The sequence below is a fragment of the Lepisma saccharinum genome, chromosome 7 (assembly GCF_977018435.1).
Source record: "Lepisma saccharinum chromosome 7, izLepSacc3.1, whole genome shotgun sequence".
In the NCBI taxonomy this organism is placed as follows: Eukaryota; Metazoa; Arthropoda; class Insecta; order Zygentoma; family Lepismatidae; genus Lepisma; species Lepisma saccharinum.
In genome coordinates this window covers 90315726-90334660 of record NC_139235.1, presented here as the reverse complement: position 1 = coordinate 90334660, position 18935 = coordinate 90315726, and the positions used below count along the sequence as shown (strand labels likewise).

General features: G+C 37.3%; 1 protein-coding gene across 1 annotated transcript; it reads left to right on the top strand.

Annotated features, from left to right (window-relative positions):
• The first annotated feature begins 643 nt into the window (after nt 1-643).
• LOC145990338 (G-protein coupled receptor 143-like) lies at nt 644-17984 on the top strand. Its single transcript, XM_083126032.1, has 7 exons — nt 644-918; nt 3998-4154; nt 8810-8921; nt 10570-10664; nt 12520-12698; nt 14875-15196; nt 16998-17984. The coding sequence occupies exons 2-7, from the start codon at nt 4005-4007 to the stop codon at nt 17232-17234; spliced, it is 1095 nt and encodes a 364-aa protein (XP_082982158.1). The 5' UTR covers nt 644-918; nt 3998-4004; the 3' UTR covers nt 17235-17984.
• Nucleotides 17985-18935: the final 951 nt, after the last annotated feature.

Here is an 18935-nt window from a genome sequence, read left to right as displayed (position 1 = left end):
CATTTTTACTCGTGACTTGGCTGTAAAATGTCTACCTTGTACTTGATGAAAATAAACCGCAAATTAATTAAATTAATTAATAATAAAATTAATTAATTAATTAATTAAAATAAACGAGTATTGTCTGTGTGAATTTCCATAAAAATAATATTTGTGACAATGACAATATTAATGAACCTTTCAGGATAATGCATACACAATACTAATTCTCGCAGCAATTGTCATGTTACGTGTTACAATCCATACCTATGTTTTCTTCCGCATTGTCAATAAAAAACTCAAGGACAGGTCATGATCGACGGTTCATAATATTCTTTAATATTTTCGCGACTACTGTACCAAATATCATAACAATTTTCTGATGCAAAGAAATGTTACAAGGAAAAGAATCAGACGTTGCAGCAAAAACCCCATTTACTTCCATTATAAGCAGTCGAACACCAAGCCCCGGTGTCAACACCAGCGCCTCTAGCGGATCATTTTCGAGTGGAACCAGCGAGAGAGAGCAAAACCATGCCGCTTTCCACACTACGTTATTCTAGGCGCTGTACAGAGACACAGGGGAATGTAAAGTAAACATTTTGTTGTTATTTTATATACATCACGAAAGCTTTGACAAAGTATTGTGCTTTTGACTGAACGTGCAACACCAGTATTACTTGATTGTAACGAAAAACAGTAACATGTAAACAAGCGTCTTTTTAAATTACAATACTTCAGTATATACGTATAAATGTATTAAATCGTGTGGAGACAATACTAGTCATTAATAGTATACAGTGGACGGTGTATTGTGTATAACATTGAAGACAGTGATATTTTGTACTTTTTTTAAAAAAAGAAATTACAAGAGAATCTATTCAGATATGTCTTTCTCGTAATGCAGATCGTATTTGGTCAGTGATAATTTCAAGTATTGTAAGTTTGCGTATGTTTTATAACATTTCTGCTTGCATTACTATTGAATATAACTGAATGGCTTATTGCAGAAAGGGACCTGAGTCACTTTTGCACAATTCTGAGAAAAACAAGAAAAATTGTATAATATTGATAGTGTAAGAAAGAAATGTGCCGTTGTTGGCTCAAATATTCACCATAAAGAGAAGTTAATTTTGCAACCCTCAATGCACCCCCCTGCAGTATGCTGCTAGAGACATTGGAGATGAAAAGGTTGTGACTCCGGTACCTTTCTGCAATAAAAGTGGAAACTTTGAGAAATAAAACGAGAAATATCCTACAAACGCCCATTTGTCGTTGCCACATAAGCTAGGTTAGGTTAGGTTAGGTTATACATGCCACAGGAAATTGTAGAGTCATCAATAAATGACAGTGTACTGCACTTTCTGGACTTTATTGTCGGTGTTTAAAGTACAATAATGTATGAGCTCATACATGCATGTGTTACTCTACATCTGAGTCGGTTTCATTACCGTGTGTAGTGGGCCACTGAAGAATATCTTCATAAAATCCTTTGACGTCATCTGGTACATATGACAAGGCAGTTCATATGTCCTTCCATTTAGTACGCTTGATCGGCATACGTGCAACTGGGAACGTACGTGGCGTAGGAATTACAATTATTGCACCTTTGGACAGATAGAAGGTGTCAGACGTCAAACCTTTGATGAATTCGGAAACTTTGACAGTACCCTTATGTTCAACACAGTATTCAAAGCAATGATACTTGGAAATCTGAAAATACTGCCTATTCTTGTAGGAAGACATGCTAGTTTCCACAGATGCCACATTTTTTTTGTAGACATGAGGCCACCACGTTGCGAAACCAATAATGTTACTGGTGTCAATAAGTTTGACAGTATTTTTACCGCCCGAGCTGTATTACAGATTAGCGTACGCAGTTCGTACAACATGGCTAAGTTTATTGCAGAAAAGGACCCGAGTCAGTGACTCAGGTACCTTTCTGCATTAAAGTACACTTTTCACTGTGCATTTTCTTGGCTATATCCTCGTGTGACTGACGTCCTTTCTGCACTAAAAGATGTGTCTGTAACTAGGAAAATCAAAAATACTATTAACTCCGATACCTCAAAAATGTGACTCAGGTCCCTTTCTGCAATAAGCCATTCAACTATTAAAAATGATGGTTTCTGGGAAATATAAAAGGGAGAAGTTAAAAAAATGTCATTTTAGCTTGATTTTTTAAAATTTGATGGTTTGTTTCTCATTTGTATGTACTACTCTACTCTCACTTTTGTAAAAATATAAAAAGAAACAAATTTTCCCCGTGTGTTATTTTCATGCTAACAAAGCATACACTCAGTATTTTTACACTGTGGATTAAGATTTGTGCTTACATGACATGGAGCTGAAGGTTTAAAATTATCTTCTTTGGTGTGGTCAGTCCCAGTTAAAGCCCTCTAGAATATATGTGTTTATTCAGCATGGTAAATAATTGGGGAACTAGTGAGAAGTAATAATGGCCTCTAGGCAAAAATACGGGAACAGTCTGTTATAGGGAAAACACATGTCTTCAATTTTACAAGAGAAAGTACTTACGGAACTGAGTTTCTGTAGACTTTTGAAAGGTCGTGGAAGTATTTTCTCCCTTTTGTCAATTTATTCAGCCGGTAAAACATGTATTTTTCGACATTAATGTCTCTCCGATGCACATAAGCTCTTGCCTCCATTACCTTCGACAATGTTCCATCCGTTCGATGACGTAACCCCCGGTCAGTGTTTCCAATGACGCCATTGTTTTCCCAGAACATGACAATTTTAACTGTTTGCCTAACCTAACAGGACCTAACCTAACTTTGCTGTGCATGGTTCGTGGGGCTATTTATGAATGGTTTGTGGGGCTATATGTAAATGCTGTGTGGGCTATGCATGATTGGTTCGTGGGGTTTTGGAACCCAGAAAAAATACAAAATCTGTAACACAAAAGTAGGATTTTTTCGGTTAAGATGGTTGGAAAAACTGCATACCCACAGATCATAGACAGCGCTAGTCAAGATTTGCGTGCTATATTGCGTGTAACGGAAGCGAAAAAGCAACGAGCAATAAATACTTGTAATGTGAAAAATTACAATTATTTCAGTGAAAAAAGCAAAATCCGACCTTAAATAATGTTTCGCAATGCATAATAGGTAAGTACGAATGTAAAAAATGGACGAGAGAAATGTGTTTTCAGTAACATTATCGTATGAGGGAAACGGATTCCTTCAAATTTACAGCAGAAAGTACTTACGGAAATCATTTTCTTTAGCGTTGTGGAAGTTCCTGAATGTACATTTGACCCATTTTAATGTGAATGCGTGTTGTTTTCTGCGAAAATCTCTGTCCGACTCGCTGTTTCTGCTCCCGCCATTTGCTTTCTGCACGAGAGTTCAATGTTCCGTGTGTTAAGATGATGCAACCCCATAGCCAGTGTTTCAGCCTCGCCGTGTTTTCACTAGAACATGATGTGTCGAGTATTTTTAATTTTTTAATTATTTTTTTTTAACTATGCTTGCCTAACCTAACCTAACCTTACGGAAAATGTTTTTTGGGGCTAACTTGAATGGTTTTTGGGGCTAACGTCAATGGTTTGCGACGTATTAGCATAATATCAAATCCGGGCACGAAAGTAGATATTTTCTGGTGAACGAGGTTGCAACACTGCATAAATTGACAAAACACTCTCAGAACGCCCCCTAAACCAGTACGCTATCACGGCCATAATGTGTTACAGATTCGAAACAACAAGTAACAGTAAGTACTCGTAAATCTAAGAAATAGACATTGATATGCATTATTTCACTTTAGGAAATGTTCCACATTCGAAAATAACACGTTAGCAATGTAAAGAAGTCTGAAATATATGATTCGTAGGTGTTTCCCTCATACGATAATAGTACCGTGTTTTCTCTATAACAGACTGGTACCAAGAATAACAATGACGATGGACAGTTCATAGTTCTTATTGGGTATATTGTAGTAGGATTAACATAAATTCCATGACTTGCATAGAGAGTTTGAACTGTTTCTCTTACAACAGAGCAGTGATGGCCGATCCAACCATCCAAACTTTTTGTTGCCTGCAAAATAACAGCACAACCAAGGCAGTGGATGAGTTGTTGGGATTCAGTTCTATGGCATACAATGTTGTGTGCATAATATCTTCACTAATTGGTATTGGAGGAGCAGTGTATCAGGTAAGATATTAAGATTTTGTCACCTTAATGTTCAAATGCTAGTCTCAGAACTCTCCTTTAGTTAAAACAATAGAGAACATTTTTCTAAAGGATCTCCATGGGTACATACTCACACAAATTCAGGATTTTGATATTTGCAGAATGCACAATCCTAGTGTAACATGTGCAAGTTAATTGCCATGCATTTTTAACCTGAAAATGAGAAAATGTGGTTTTTGTCCTATTAATGGAGACAGAATCCAATGTGTGGAGTAATTTATGTTGATTTTCTTTTCAATTAACACATTTCCATGTTTTATGTAATATAAAATTAGTTCCAGAGTAAGGAAAACACAAATAACGGAGAAATTTGAACCAAAGTATGGCCCCCGTAATTAAAAACCTGCCATCTCTGAGCACTTTCACTGCTTTTTATTAGTAAAAAACACTTTATGCACACTCATATAGCAAGAGATAACACCATTGAACTTAGGGTAAAATTTTGTTATCCGCAAAACATATTTCTTCAATTTTACAGGAGAAAGTACTTTCCGTACACTTGAAAGGTCGTGGAAATGTTTTTTTTCCGTTGCTTAATTTATTTTGCCAGTAAATCATGTATTTTTGAAGAATAATGTCTCTCCAATGCACTAAAGCTGTTGTCTCTATGTCCTTCCACTATGTGAACCAAATGTTGCATGCGTTCGATGATGTAACCCCCGGTCAGTGTTTCCAACCATGCCGTTGTTTTGCAAGAACATGACAATTTTAACTGTTTACCTAACCAAAACTAACCTAACTTTGCTGTGCATGGTTCGTGGGGCTACATGCATGGTTCGTGGGGTTTTCGAACCCGGAAAAAAATACAAAATCAGTAACTCGAAAGTAGGTATTTTTCGGTGAAGAAGGTTGAAAACACTGCATACCCACTGATCATAGACAACACTAGTCAAGATTTGCCTGCCATATTGTGTGTAACAATCGAAAGACCAACGAACAATAATTACTCGATATGTGCAAAATTGAAATTATTGTCGTGAAAAAAACGAAATCCCACCTTCAACAATCCTTAGCAATGCAGAATACATAAGTACCAATGGGAAAAAGAAGGAAATAAAGGAATTTCAGACGTTTGGCGGATACTGAAATGTTAATGAACTTAGCACTCTTAACATAAAAAATTGGTATCCTAACCTAAGGACGTAAAATTGTATACACCAATATATCTAACACTCGTAACGATAATTTCACTTCTATTGAGGTTTCATAAGTTTTCAGACCTTCATGTTTGTTTTACTTTATTTTATAATACATTTGTGAAATGGTAGGCAATGTCACATCTGCTGCTGTTGTAGATGTCTTGCTGGGTTCTATATCCACTTGCACGAAGCCTTGGGCTGTTCGGCTTCACACCAAGGTAACAAGCATCCTTTATTTCACAATAACACATTCCCACAAACTAAAAACAACATAATCTTCATAAACCATGCAAAATATTAACTTTCTCGAGGGTGTTCAGAGCATCAAGGGTACCCATACATGTCCCGTAGACTACCTATGTCAGTTTTTGTGTAGTCCTATCTCCACAGACTTTCAGCTGTTGGAAACATTACAGAAGAGAATCTGAGATGTGTTTAACTCTACATCGGACGCACTGTATCTGTGAGATATATGTTGCTAAAATTGTTTATTTTCTCAGCTATTAGGTGTGCGATTCTAAGCTTGTTAGTAGCTTCTTCACTCTTTGGCTAAATACAGATGACCACAGTCTCTGCCTGGAACTCCTACATGTTCGGGCTTAACCTTTTTGTAACCGAGAGATTTAGTTTGGGTTAATCTACATGCAGTGTACTTACAGAATGAACCTTTTGTATCTGGATACATGCTCATTGTTCCCATGCTCTGTAGCAGTGAAGACGATCATATCAGTGATGATGAATCTGTCAGCGGTTATGATAAAGTGAAAGAAAGATAAAGTTATTCGGAGATTGAACTGGAATGGGATAACGAGTGTGATGAACAACCGAGTGATACTTATATATATATATATAAACATTTGTAATGATAATAAATCCCATGTGTAGTGCTAAGAAATGTTTTTAAAATGTTTAAGAATCATTATATGTAGGACTAAAATAAATCAACGGAGTGTCTACCAGTCAAGAAAGTCATGAAACTCGAGAGAAATAAAAAAAGTCAAGAATTGTTGCTGTCATAATGATTGATTTAGTTTATTTTCCTTCTGTTTTCTGTCCCTTTTGGCTAATCATGAAAATGAGGATGAATGGTAGGGGTGTGCAGAATCATGACTTTCTGACTTTTTGAGATCCCGAGCAGTCGGGAAATACCGAATGGTCATTTAAAAAAATATATATGTTGATTCTCGACGTTTTCTGCATTGCAAGTGTCTGGAACTTATCTGAAATTGTTAGTTTTTATTCCAGAAATGCAAAAACAAACACTTAAGGTGAAAATGACGTGTAGAATTCGAGATTTTCAGAGCTTCAGGAAATTGTGAATTTTTCCCATCCCAAAAATTTCTCGACTTTCTCGTCCCGGTCCTGTCCCAACCCAAGAAATTCTGTCCCGCACACCCCTAATGAATGGTGATAAGATGTGATGGAAGAAGGAGCAATCATCATCACAAGCATATAGGGATGACAACATGAGACCTATAAAATATTATACAGGCTGTGAGTCCTGACACCAGAGCCTCGGTAGCCTGACAAATGTAGTCCAGGGTGTACTATGTGGAAGAGAGCATTAAGTATTACATGCATTAATAGGTAAAGCAAGTCTAATTCTATTATTAAAGTACAGTTTCAGTTTTCATCTTAACCGGCCTTGTTATAGGGATTTTTCATTACATAAAGACATATTTATATTCTTGATTGCTAATTTCAACTTTACCTAAGTAGGGGTTGATTAAATAAAGGTGATAAAGTGAAAATTTCAAAGTAATCCGGAATATATTAGTAAAATCTAAATAGTATCTTACAGATACAGTGCAACCAATCGTGCGACGTTTCCAGGTACGACTGATTAAGAGTTAAACATCAACAATAAACAAAATCACATCTAGGTAAAGTGAGGAATGTATACTAGTGTCCAAAAGTAAAGCAACTAACAGAAATCATTTCCTCGTGCGATTTATTTATCACAAAATAGTATCAGGTATAGTCAAATATAAAGTATAAACACTGTCACAGTATTTGTTGATGAAAGAACAGTCACAAACCACCATTGTCTGCTGTGCTGCAAAATGTATCCACTGTCACAAATGCCTGAACATGGGTTACTACTTCTTAATATGGCGTGTGATCACCTCTGGCAGTAATACAGGCCCGACAATGACGTGACATGCTGTGAGTAACATCAATCTCATTTTGCGGTATAAATACCCATTCTTCCTGTACAGCAACTCTTAATTCCTGGAGCTTGCTTGGTGGAGTTGGACGTGAAGCAATTAGTCTCCCGAGAGCATTCCACACATGCTCTATCTGGTTTAAGTCGGGAGAGCAAGCAGGCCAATCCATGCGAGCAATATCTTCAGTTTGCAGGAAGACATCAACCAGTTGCGCTCTATGAGGACGTGCATTATCGTCCATCAGTACGAAATCTGACCTCACAGCAGCCACTGCAACAGTTGTATCGAGGCAAACGGTGTAAAGATCTTTACTGTCGGCGACCGGCTGTATGTGTACTCCTGACGGGTGTGTACAGAAGAAGACGTCTAGAGTGGAGTCAACAACATGTCACCTGGACAGCCAAACAGTGGGCCAATGTTCTGTTTACGGATGAGTCCCGATTTGGTCTTCAGAATGATTCACGACGGATTCGCATATGGCGAGAACCTGGAACATGGTTTCGGCCCTCAAACATTGTAGAAAGGGACCAATATGGAGGTGGATCAATAATGGTGTGGGGAGGCATTATGATAACCACTCAAACACTTGTCGATGAAGTTGTATGGGTAAACAGGCAAGGTTTGACTGCCATCAGGTATCGTGATGAGATCTTGGTACCTCATGTTCGTTTGTTTCGAGGTACTGTGGGTCCATATTTTGTACTGATGGACGATAATGCACATCCTCATAGAGCGCAGCTGGCTGATGTCTTCCTGCAAACTGAATATATTGCTCGCATGGATTGGCCTGCTTGCTCTCCCGACTTAAACCAGATAGAGCACATGTGGGATGCTCTTGGGAGATGAATTGCTTCACGCCCGTCTCCACCAAGCACTCTCCAGGAGTTAAGATTTGCTGTACAGGAAGAATGGGCATTAATACCGCAAAATAAGGTTCATGACATTATTCACAGCATGCAACATCGTTGTCGGGCCTGTATTACTGCCAGAGGTGATCACACGCCATATTAAGAAGAAGTAACCCATGTTCAGGCGTTTGTGACAGTGGATACATTTTGCAGCACAGCAGACAATGGTAGTTGTTTATCAACAACACATCAACACATACTGTGACAGTGTTTACTTTGTTTATATTTGACAATACCTGATACTATTTTGTGATAAATAAATCAACCAAGGAAAGGATTTTTGTTTGTTGCTTTAATTTTGGACACTAGTGTAGTTTCCTGTCATTTTGTGAAGAATTTTATCTTAGAGCATCGACTAGTGCTACATAATGTGTGTATTTTCTTCAGTGCTCATCTTTCAGATTTTGCCAAGGGAAACTAACAATTCAGCTCGGAGACAGCCTACCCATTCTGCTAGACGAACTCGGAAAATAATTGTTTGTTTAGCTGTTGCGGATCTATTTGCATCATTAGGTGAGCTATGTAAAAGTCCATTATCAAATTACATATATTAACACGTATGTAGAAAGTCGGAGTAGCTCAGTCATTAGGGTGTATGACTACCATGTGAGAAGGGTGTATGACTACCATGTGAGAGACCCGGGTTCGATCTCCGGCAGGGAAGAACTGAGACTTTTCCCACCTGTTCAAGTGGCTCCGGCTCCCACCCAGCGTCGTATAAAGTGGTTACCTGGAGGAAACTCTGGGGGGGGGGGTAAAGGCAGCCAGAGACGTGGTACTTATCACATCACCCCCACCTTCGGCAGTGATCAAGAGAGTGTTGGACCCCAACTCCACACCCCTATATGCCTTCATGGTGTGGTGCAAAGCACAGGGGGGCACTTTACTTTTTTTTATTTTGAAATCTGTAGTTACAATCATAACTGTAACAGCATTTAGGAATATGATAATACAACCTTTGTCAGAAAAGTTCCAGCACTGATTTTTTAATTCTTTGCCTGTGATATTGAAAAACAAGAAATGAATGTTATTCAGTCACCTGATATGTGTTCTGAATAGACATGGCCTTGGAAGTGTTTTCATGTAAACTCACTAGGTGGCAGGGCTGTGGTTAGCAACCCACTGTTTGGCTTGTTGACGCATTTAGTTGGAAGTTACATGAGTGATGTGACGGACGTGGATTCAGAGCTGAGAGTTAACATTAAATTCTAGGTTAAGTTAAGTTAAGCTAGGAAAACCCCTAGTGATACGTGGAATATGATACAGCAAGTATATGGTGACGAGGCATTATCGAGAAGCTGTGTCTTTGAATGGCACAAAAGGTTTCGGGAGGGCAGAGATTCAGTAAAAAACGATCCCAGAGTGGTAAAGACAATGTTGATCACATTTTTTGATGCTAAAGGTTTGGTGCAGCATGAATATCTGTCTGAAGGACAAATGATTTACCAAAACTTTTATATTGACGTCCTGAAACATTTGCGTCAAGCAATTTGGTGGCGCCATCCTGATTTGTGCATATCTGGGCAGTAGTTCTTATTGCATGACAATACAAGGCCCCAAATTGCTATATCTGGCCAAGCATCGTATCCCTGATCTACCACATCCCCCATATTCACCCGACCTGTCACTGTGTGATTTTTTTTTCTTTCCCATGTGAAAACGCTGCTGAAAGGGAAGTGTCATGAAAATATTGCGGCAATCCAAACGGCTGTGACTGAAAAGCATCCCAAATGAAGCTTTCTCTGCTTGTTTCCATGACCCCAAGAAAAGGTGGCAGCTGTGCATAGATAGCCAAGGGGACTATTTTGACATGACCTAGGACCATTAGTTCCTAAGCTGAATAAATTATTTCTTACGAGCTCAGTCCTGGAACTTTTCTGACAAAGGTTGTATTTATGATGAAAATGTTATTTTTTTTCAGTACAAAGTGCATTTGTAAACTTTGCCAATGTCACTTTTTAAAATTCGTGTTCAAGTACTTAATTTAGAATTGTTTCATGTTTGGATTATTGAAATAACTTTGTTATGAATGTACTGCATTTACAATTGTTTCATGTTTGGATTATTGAAATAACTTTGTTATGAATGTACTGCATTTACAAGTAAAAATAATACTCCTTACATTTAGAATATAGTTACAAGACTTCTTCGTCTGTTTCAGGTGTTTTGACAAGATCTTGTGTTTGGCTTGCCCAGAGCAAACTGTTTGATGTTGATAATGACCAAACCAGTATTATATTTTGTGCAGTATCATCAGTAAGTATATGTATGCATAATGTTATATATAAAGATGTGTATATGTGTGTTGGGGGATGTTGAAATGAAGTCAATGTGGCCAGATAATTGCAACAGTGTCCAGCAAGTCTTATTCCTTTTCTTCTTTCCCCTTTTACATCCTGCTTTTCCCATTATCTTACAGACCACCTAAAGTCTTTTGTCCTTCTAGGGCCTCCCCGATGGTGCACTGTCGCCTTGTAATCGAAGGTTCCCATGTTTGATACCACTTTAAACTGTAGGTCCAGCCCCGATTATCCTTACTCTGCATAAAGTGGACTTAAAACACCAATTCAACCAACCAACCACGCCTTTTGTCCTTCTCTATCTTAGCCTTTTATTCTCCTGATATTAAAATGTTTCTGATGAAGACCTTCGTTTAGTTAATATCTTAAACATTCTTTGTATTAGTACCATATTTGCTGGGGTATAAGACACACTCCCATTTTTGTACACATTTTTGAGGAAATGCTTTATCACTAATTTATAATTAATTTACAGTATTTCAAATATAAAGTAATGTGTACATCTACTTTCAACAAGTAATTTACCTAATGTAACAAGGAAAGAATACATTTTAATCTTTTTTCTCAATCTGCAAGGAAGCAAGAAAGAAATAGTCTAACTCAGCACAGAGAAAATTTATTTGTCTTGTAGTGTATGGTTATTACAAGCATAACAACAGAAAATTGACAGAAATGAAGTTAATCGAAAGGTGAGTATCAGCGTATAAGACTCCCCCCGTTTTTCAGACATGTTTTTAAGGAAAAAAGGTGTGTCTTATATGTCGGCAAATATGGTAATTGTTTAAGGTACACTTTTTTTCTACTTTAATTATCCGTTACTTATTTGATGTTGTCACTGATAAGATGAAATTTATTACAAGAATCAAATGAAAACCTTATGTAGGATGTCTCGTACATCACGATCAACTAGTGGAGATACATTGTACAGCATATGAAAAACTTAATATGCTGACCAAGGCAGAAGTTTGTTTGTACTTGGTGCAGAGCCTGAAGAAGACCTTGCTAGAAGGTTGAAACGCTACGTTTAGTTTATGCTTTATAATAAAAGAAATTTCTGCCTTGGTCAGCATATTTAGTTTTTCATATCATGGAAACAAGGCTTAATGGTATTCTAATTGTACAACAGTGTACATTAAACTGTAGGTTCTGCACTGTGGCAGTGTGGTTTAAGGTATCATTTTGGTTCTGGATATGGGACACATATCGAATCTCCTGGGTTAAGGGTAACAACTTTTCTCTTGAGATTTCGGCCACCACCGTGAGGAGATTGGGGAGCTAGGAATGAAAGCCTACAACAACAACAACAGGGTTCATCGTGCTGACCACATGTCACCCTATAACTTTTATGTGTAAAAATCTAGCATACTGAAAAGTTATGAAACAATCATTGTGCAGTGACATCCAGCTTTTGCTTGTGTATGTTAACATTGTTTACCTCTAATCAAGATTCTTTATATACTGATATACACCTTTTTGCTGTATGTATTATAGTTTGTGTACTGTATATGTTTGAAACCCCGGAGGGAATTATGAATTACCCTGTATCGCACTACAACGCCAGCGGTCCTGGGTTCGAATCCCGGCCTGGGCATGGATGATTGTGAGTGTCCACTCATCAATTTCATCATATCATTACTCATCTTCATCTTCGCAGATTAGCCAAAAATGGCACAAAATCAAAGTAAAATAAATCAAACAGTAAATCACCCTGTATTAGCTTGGCCATATTAAACTTGAAATTAAAAGAAAATAGTATGTTGGTTCAAAATACCAATATTTATTTGTGAAACACATCTGTAAAATACTTTCAGGCCTGGATTCAGTATTTCTACACTGTTACATGGATTTGGACTCTCTGCTATGCAATTGATGTACATCGTGTGTTGAGAGAGAGGAAGGCGTGCCCATATGTGTACCACACCGTGTCGTGGCTTGTACCGGGAGTCCTATGCTCGATAGGATTGTCTATCTTGTACATACCTGATGCCGAGTAAGTATTTCATTATGGAAACTAAATTTTTAGATTTTGTATGTGTTAATTTTTGTCTTCTTAATGCTGCTTTTTTGCCACTTTTGATTGATCATAATGGTGATGAATGGTAGATCATTCACAAAGAAACCTCAATACCCAGACTGGCACTTCAACCAAGATCCTTTGGTAGCGAAATCTTGATTATTTAACGCACTTGATCACTGATGGAGCATCTGTATTAATTAGAAGCTCATGGAAACAACACATATGTGTGTGTGCATACACACTAGAAAAGCATAAATTCGAAATTAGTTAATATACTTACGTAAAGTGAGTATATAGTTGTCGTAGATGACGTTTCGGTGGCAACTGCCCCCTTCTTCAGGTCATGAGGTCGGCTATTACGTGCATACGTAACGCTTCATCATTTAGAAAGGATCAAGGTATATTTATGGACAGGTTGAATATTAGGATGACTAATGACTTAGACATGGTAAAACTGTTAAAACTGCTATAAAAATTGTTAAAACCCATAATGTTACTCTATCACAGCTCCATGTTCACAGGAACAAGTATGTTCAATTACTATTAAAAATTGTTAAAAGCGGTGAGGTTACCCTAACACTAGTAAAATTTCGTTATAAAAACAGAGTCAATTTTGGGTTCAAAAGCGGTAAATAAAATGAAATTTCGCTGTTATAGCGGTGAAAAAGCGGCATATAAAATGACATCTTGGTTATAAAAATGTGAATATAATCCCAAATTTGATTTAGAAACTGCACTATTACACATATTAAACATATCCCTTCTAATAGCACATTAAATCATTACCAGAATATTAAGTTATTCCTGTATAAAGGAGTCCATTTTTGCATCTCAAATATTTACAACAATTAATCAATTTTCCGTGAATTGCATAACTCGCAGGATACTTCAGACTTCAGAAAGTGTCACGTCGGTATATAAATGGTAAATTTCGTGTTTAAGAGAGTATTTCGCATTTTGCAGTTCATTTCGTGACAAAACAGAGTAGGAAAATGCACTTCACACCTTTCAGAAACATGAAAAATTAACATTAGAATGTGCTATTTCACATTTCGTGTTTTCGTCAAAAACGAAATATGCATGCCTCTACCTAACACTGATACACGTAGACAGGAACTGGTATTGTTCGAGAATAACCAACTTTCTCCTTTGTCCTTAAAAGTGCCTTAGTGTGATAGCCTGAGGTGAAACACGTCTGTTAGTGACACGGGACAGCAACAGTGTTGCCACTGTTCCTCGTAATATTGTGAAAAAATCGATTTTTGGAACAGCCCATTTATTCCCTGGTGCAATGTTTTTGAAACTTCGTCAAAGTTCTTTTCCTGTCAAATTCAATAGATGGCCATCCAAATTGTTCGTTGGTATTGTGAAATATTGCAATAATTTACCTCCGTGAGTTCTGTGCATCAATACACATGATTTGCAAAAAAAATGTTTTCCGCCTTTGGCAACACTTTGCTTATTTGTTATTAAAACATGCATGTTCTTACATATGTTTGTCTCTCTAAATTTTTCCCATATACAGGGCATTCTCTTGGCAGAAAGCGTTTCTTCTCATTCCATTTCGCTATTCCGTTATACAGTCGTAAACACTGGGTTGCGTGACTTTTCAGACACACTGTATAATGCAAATTAAAATTATTAAACATAAAAATGGATATTTCATATTTACAGCACTTGTATAGTTATTTACCAACATAGAAATACAATTAATATAAGTTAAAACAACATGGAGAATCTGCAAATTAAAATTATTCAGAAACATATGAGATAAGTGAAAAAAATCAAGTTGGATCCTTGCATATAAACAAACCTACTTTTTTACATAAACTATTTTGAGTTGGAATGGTAGATTTGTAAGGGTGAGCCAATACTTTTGCAATTCTGGAAATTATGCATAAATTTCATTACTTTTGCAACAACATTGTGGGGAGAATGAGATTTTCAAGTATTGGTATTGCTGGTAATTGGTAATAGTATCAATAGTAGTATCAATTCAGCCATATATATTTGTATAATGCTTTATATATTTTTAGTTAAATAAATCTTATAGGTAGTATAAGAATGATCTCTTGTTGTGTTTTGTTAATATGAACAATAGTTTTGCGTTCTATGTGTTGTAATCTGATAAAAGAACATGTCGTTTCAGCTGCCACAAACATGGGGAAAATGTATTTCTGAAGATTTTGCCCAACTATTGCATAACCTACATTCCGGTTGTTGTTGTGATGATTGCAAATCCAATCCTTTACTTTCGGTCATCAAGGAGTGTGCAAGTGGCGATATGCAGAAACCTCAACCAGTTCACCAGCCGCGAAAGATATCTGGTGGACTCCATAAAGATGAAGTTTTCCTTCATCATTGTTGTTTTCTATGTGTGCTGGCTGCCAAATCTTGTGAATGGGGTCCTCTTATGGATATTCTGGTATGACCTTCCGAAGGACATTATTTTAAGTCTGTGGTACATCATGGTAAGTATGTATTAAGATTATTGTATGGATATTATTATATGAGGGTTCAAAAACTACAGAAGGTTGTGCCAAATATATCCACATGACTTTGTGGGATATACATTGCCATCTGTGGGATTGAGCTCAAGTGATGTTGCAGCTGTTGTTATCAGTGGTGTATTGCAGCTTGCAGGTGTTGGAGGGGTGTGCTTTTCCATGCACATTTCTCACATGACGGAATAGTTTAACAGTATCGAAAGAATGGTTTCACCATCAGGAAATCCACTGTGAAGTAGATAGTGTTCTGGTGAACATCGCAAAGGGCCCGTTGGTAAACATTCACCCACAAAAGACACCCGTAAGATGATACCAGTAAAAGTATCGCCTGTTGTGCTCTGAGAGATTGGGTGAATGGCATGCCAGGAAAATCCACCAACCCAACGTGAGATGTCCAGGAGGGTGCATATGGTTCCTTCCACTGTGAACACGACAATCTGTAACCGTCTCAAGACTGTGGTGCATTTGTAAGGCCCGTGTGCACCAACTCCTCCAGTGCCATATTGCTGAATGTAGGATCAACTACAGAAAACTGTGAAACACACCTGATGGGGTCCAAATGGAGGGTTGTGGTCACTATGGATGAAGTGTATATTTCACTGGCAGTGGCCATATTCGGTCGATTATGTACCGTAACACTGATGGCAAGGGGTGCAGCAACTTTGTTGGCCACTGCCAGGACACTTTTCCAAAACGCTTCATTGTTGTCACTGGATTTGGTTAGGCGGAGAAGTTGCTGATCCGTAAGGGTGACAGAAATGTGAAGGGGAATGATGCCTACTTTCAGTCATCCATTATGACCCCCATCTTCCATACAGACATGCCTCGTTTGTATGGAGAGGACATTCAACAGGTGCACATTCATGTGGACAAGGCCTCAAGCCATACTATACATACCATATTTGCTTTTATCAGGAGATGGAGTGGGAAACAGGGATCTGTGTTATCCCATTTCAGGACATTCTGGTGAAAAGTCTGTGGATTTCTGTGCGTTTGGACTCTTGAAATGCCATCTGAAACATTACCATCCATGCATCCTCCCCGGTCTCTGGAAAGCCTGCAGAGAGTAATGGGATAGGATTCCCATGCCCATTCTCCAACATAGTTTGCTACAATGGAAACTCCGATGCAGGGTGATAGTCCACAATGCTGGTGGTCTGATAGAACACAACCTTTGGTGGCAGCATTGCATTTCATGAAGTCAGTACACCTTGAAAGTCATTTAGATATATGCCGAATGACCTTCTGTAATGTTCCACAAACAGGCAATTTTCAATTATGTATATCTCAGGAATGAATAAAGATACAGAAGCATGCTTGACCTTTTAAAGATGAAAGGCAGTATAGGATATGAAGAGATGTGCATTAGTTAAAAATGACTAATTCTTGGTCAAATGTTCAAATTTCAAGTTTGAACAAATCAAAATACCCCATCCATTAATTTTTCTCTATTTTGGATATTTATGTATATGCTGTTATAATTAATTTATTAATTTGTAATATTTTAATATGCAATATAATGGAAACAGTAGAATATTTATGACAGTGATAATGCATACACTGTATTGAAATCATGTCATAATTCAGTGTACAATTCATATTCAACTTCAGAATGCTGTACAAAAATGCAGGTAAAGAATAAAATTTCATACTTAATATTTACTAACCTCCAGGAAAATATTCATAAATAAGCATTTTGCAAGTTAACTACTTTTTTTGGAAATATCAGAATATGTGCTCATAGTTATGAAGTTGTATTTTCCAGGCTGTCACAAATCCTTTGCAAGCAATGTTCAATTGCTTGGTTTACCGAAGGTGGTTTGGAAGCAATCAAATTTCCATATCGTGCTTCAGAAAAGGAGCAACATCCTCAACACTCTGCGTCGATTACACCCCTGAGGAGTCACCATCGGTGCCAAGTGAGAGAACCCCACTGTTGGAGAGCAGCGAATATGGACAGCAAGGGAGCAGAAATAGTATAAACTACTCCCCTACACTTTGACAGGGATGGGAGGGTCGGTTACTTTGGGGAGTAACTGCCAATTGATGCCTTACTTCGGTTGTTACAGTTGTACTTAATCAGGTACGCTGATTCGTACCAGTTTAAATGGTTGCTGTTACCTGTAGAGAGTATTTTTCATGTTGATACTAGTGCATTTTTAGAAGAAAGTTGTAAGTATTGTTGTGTGTATTAGTTGTTGATTTTTTATAGAGTATTTTTATGCAAAATTTTCTAAGTGTATTTTTATGCATTTATGCTAAAGAAAATATTTTCTCTCAAATATGTATCTATTGTGCAGTCAGGAAAACATTGCCATGGGTAGGTATTTAGTAAATGCTAGGCTTGAGCCGATTGCTATCGTTATGAGAAAGTATTGGTTTGGTTTTATTAACTGATACCGACCGATACTTTTCTGGCATTTTCATCATTCGCAGCATCCACAAGAATGCCATGCATCACTTTTGCAGATTCTAATTATCCTGAAAGTTATGCAAAATTTGAAGTTTACATTGATTTTGTACCAATATTGTGTGGAAAAAAATGCATTTTGTGGTTACAAACACACATATTTTTTGAATATTTTAATGCAAAACTCTGGTAAATTGATGATTATAATTGGAGTGGATACTCACCCACTAATATATCGTCGAGATGATATATTGCGATATTGACAAAATATCATCTTGATATCAACTAGACAATGTATCATCACGATATTTTGGCAATATATCATCATGATATTTGACGATATATATCATGTCAGCGATATATGTTGGTGATATATATCTGATGTAATTTCTGAATACTATTCTGATGTAATTTTTGAAAATTTTAAATGCAAAACTCTGGTAAACTGATGGTTATAATTGGAGTGGGTACTCACCCACTTTTTATTGTTACAATTTACAAGCATCTGGATTGGTTGGGTATCACCTCAGTCCTACTAAACAGCTACTGTAATTCCTACAACTTACACTATATCCTGTAACGCTTCCTTGCATCATGTGTTGCCTGTTGATTGGTGCTAAGGATGTGCCAAAATAATCAGTACTTGTTTGATAGTGTGAGTTCATTTTCCAGTTCACTTTATGCACAGGAAGGTTAACCAAGACTGGACCTACAGCTTAAAGTGGGATCCTAACTACTCTGTACCTCCACCAGGTATTGAACTCATGACCCCTTGATTGCAAGGCGAAAATAACCAGTCAATACAGGAATTTTTATTTATCTGCAGCAATTTGATAGTTTTACTGATTCGAGATATTTATATCCAGCCGTTAGTTTAATGCAAAATTTTGTCATTCTTTTATTCTTATCAACATAAATGTATAATTGCCTGCTTTTGTAAAGTAAGTGTGTAAATACACAATGTATTTTGTAAAAAACAAAACCTATTGCAGTCAACTGGTTTATGGTTTCTAAAGAGCATTGTGCACTTTATGCACAGAAAAGCTAATCGGGACTGGACCTACAGTTTAAAGTGGGATCCGAACCAATATGTGCCTCCACCGGGTATCGAACCTGGGACCCCTTGATTACAAGGCAACGACGCTACAGCTGCACCATCAATTTGTAATTTTATATCAGTATTAATATTTTATTAGTCCATCCCTAATTTTTAGCTTTACCTGCCTTGTCTGCCCAAAAGCAACATAAATTATTTGGAATTTAGAGCAGGTTTTGGTGATTTCAAAACAACAG

Excerpts from the sequence above, each read along its gene's own strand:
- LOC145990338 (XM_083126032.1), top strand. The coding sequence starts at position 4,005 with ATGGCCGATCCAACCATCCAAACTTTTTGTTGCCTGCAAAATAACAGC. Across the intron at positions 10,665-12,519 it reads TATTTTGTGCAGTATCATCA|GCCTGGATTCAGTATTTCTA; the intron begins GTAAGTATATGT and ends AAATACTTTCAG. Across the intron at positions 12,699-14,874 it reads TTGTACATACCTGATGCCGA|CTGCCACAAACATGGGGAAA; the intron begins GTAAGTATTTCA and ends ATGTCGTTTCAG.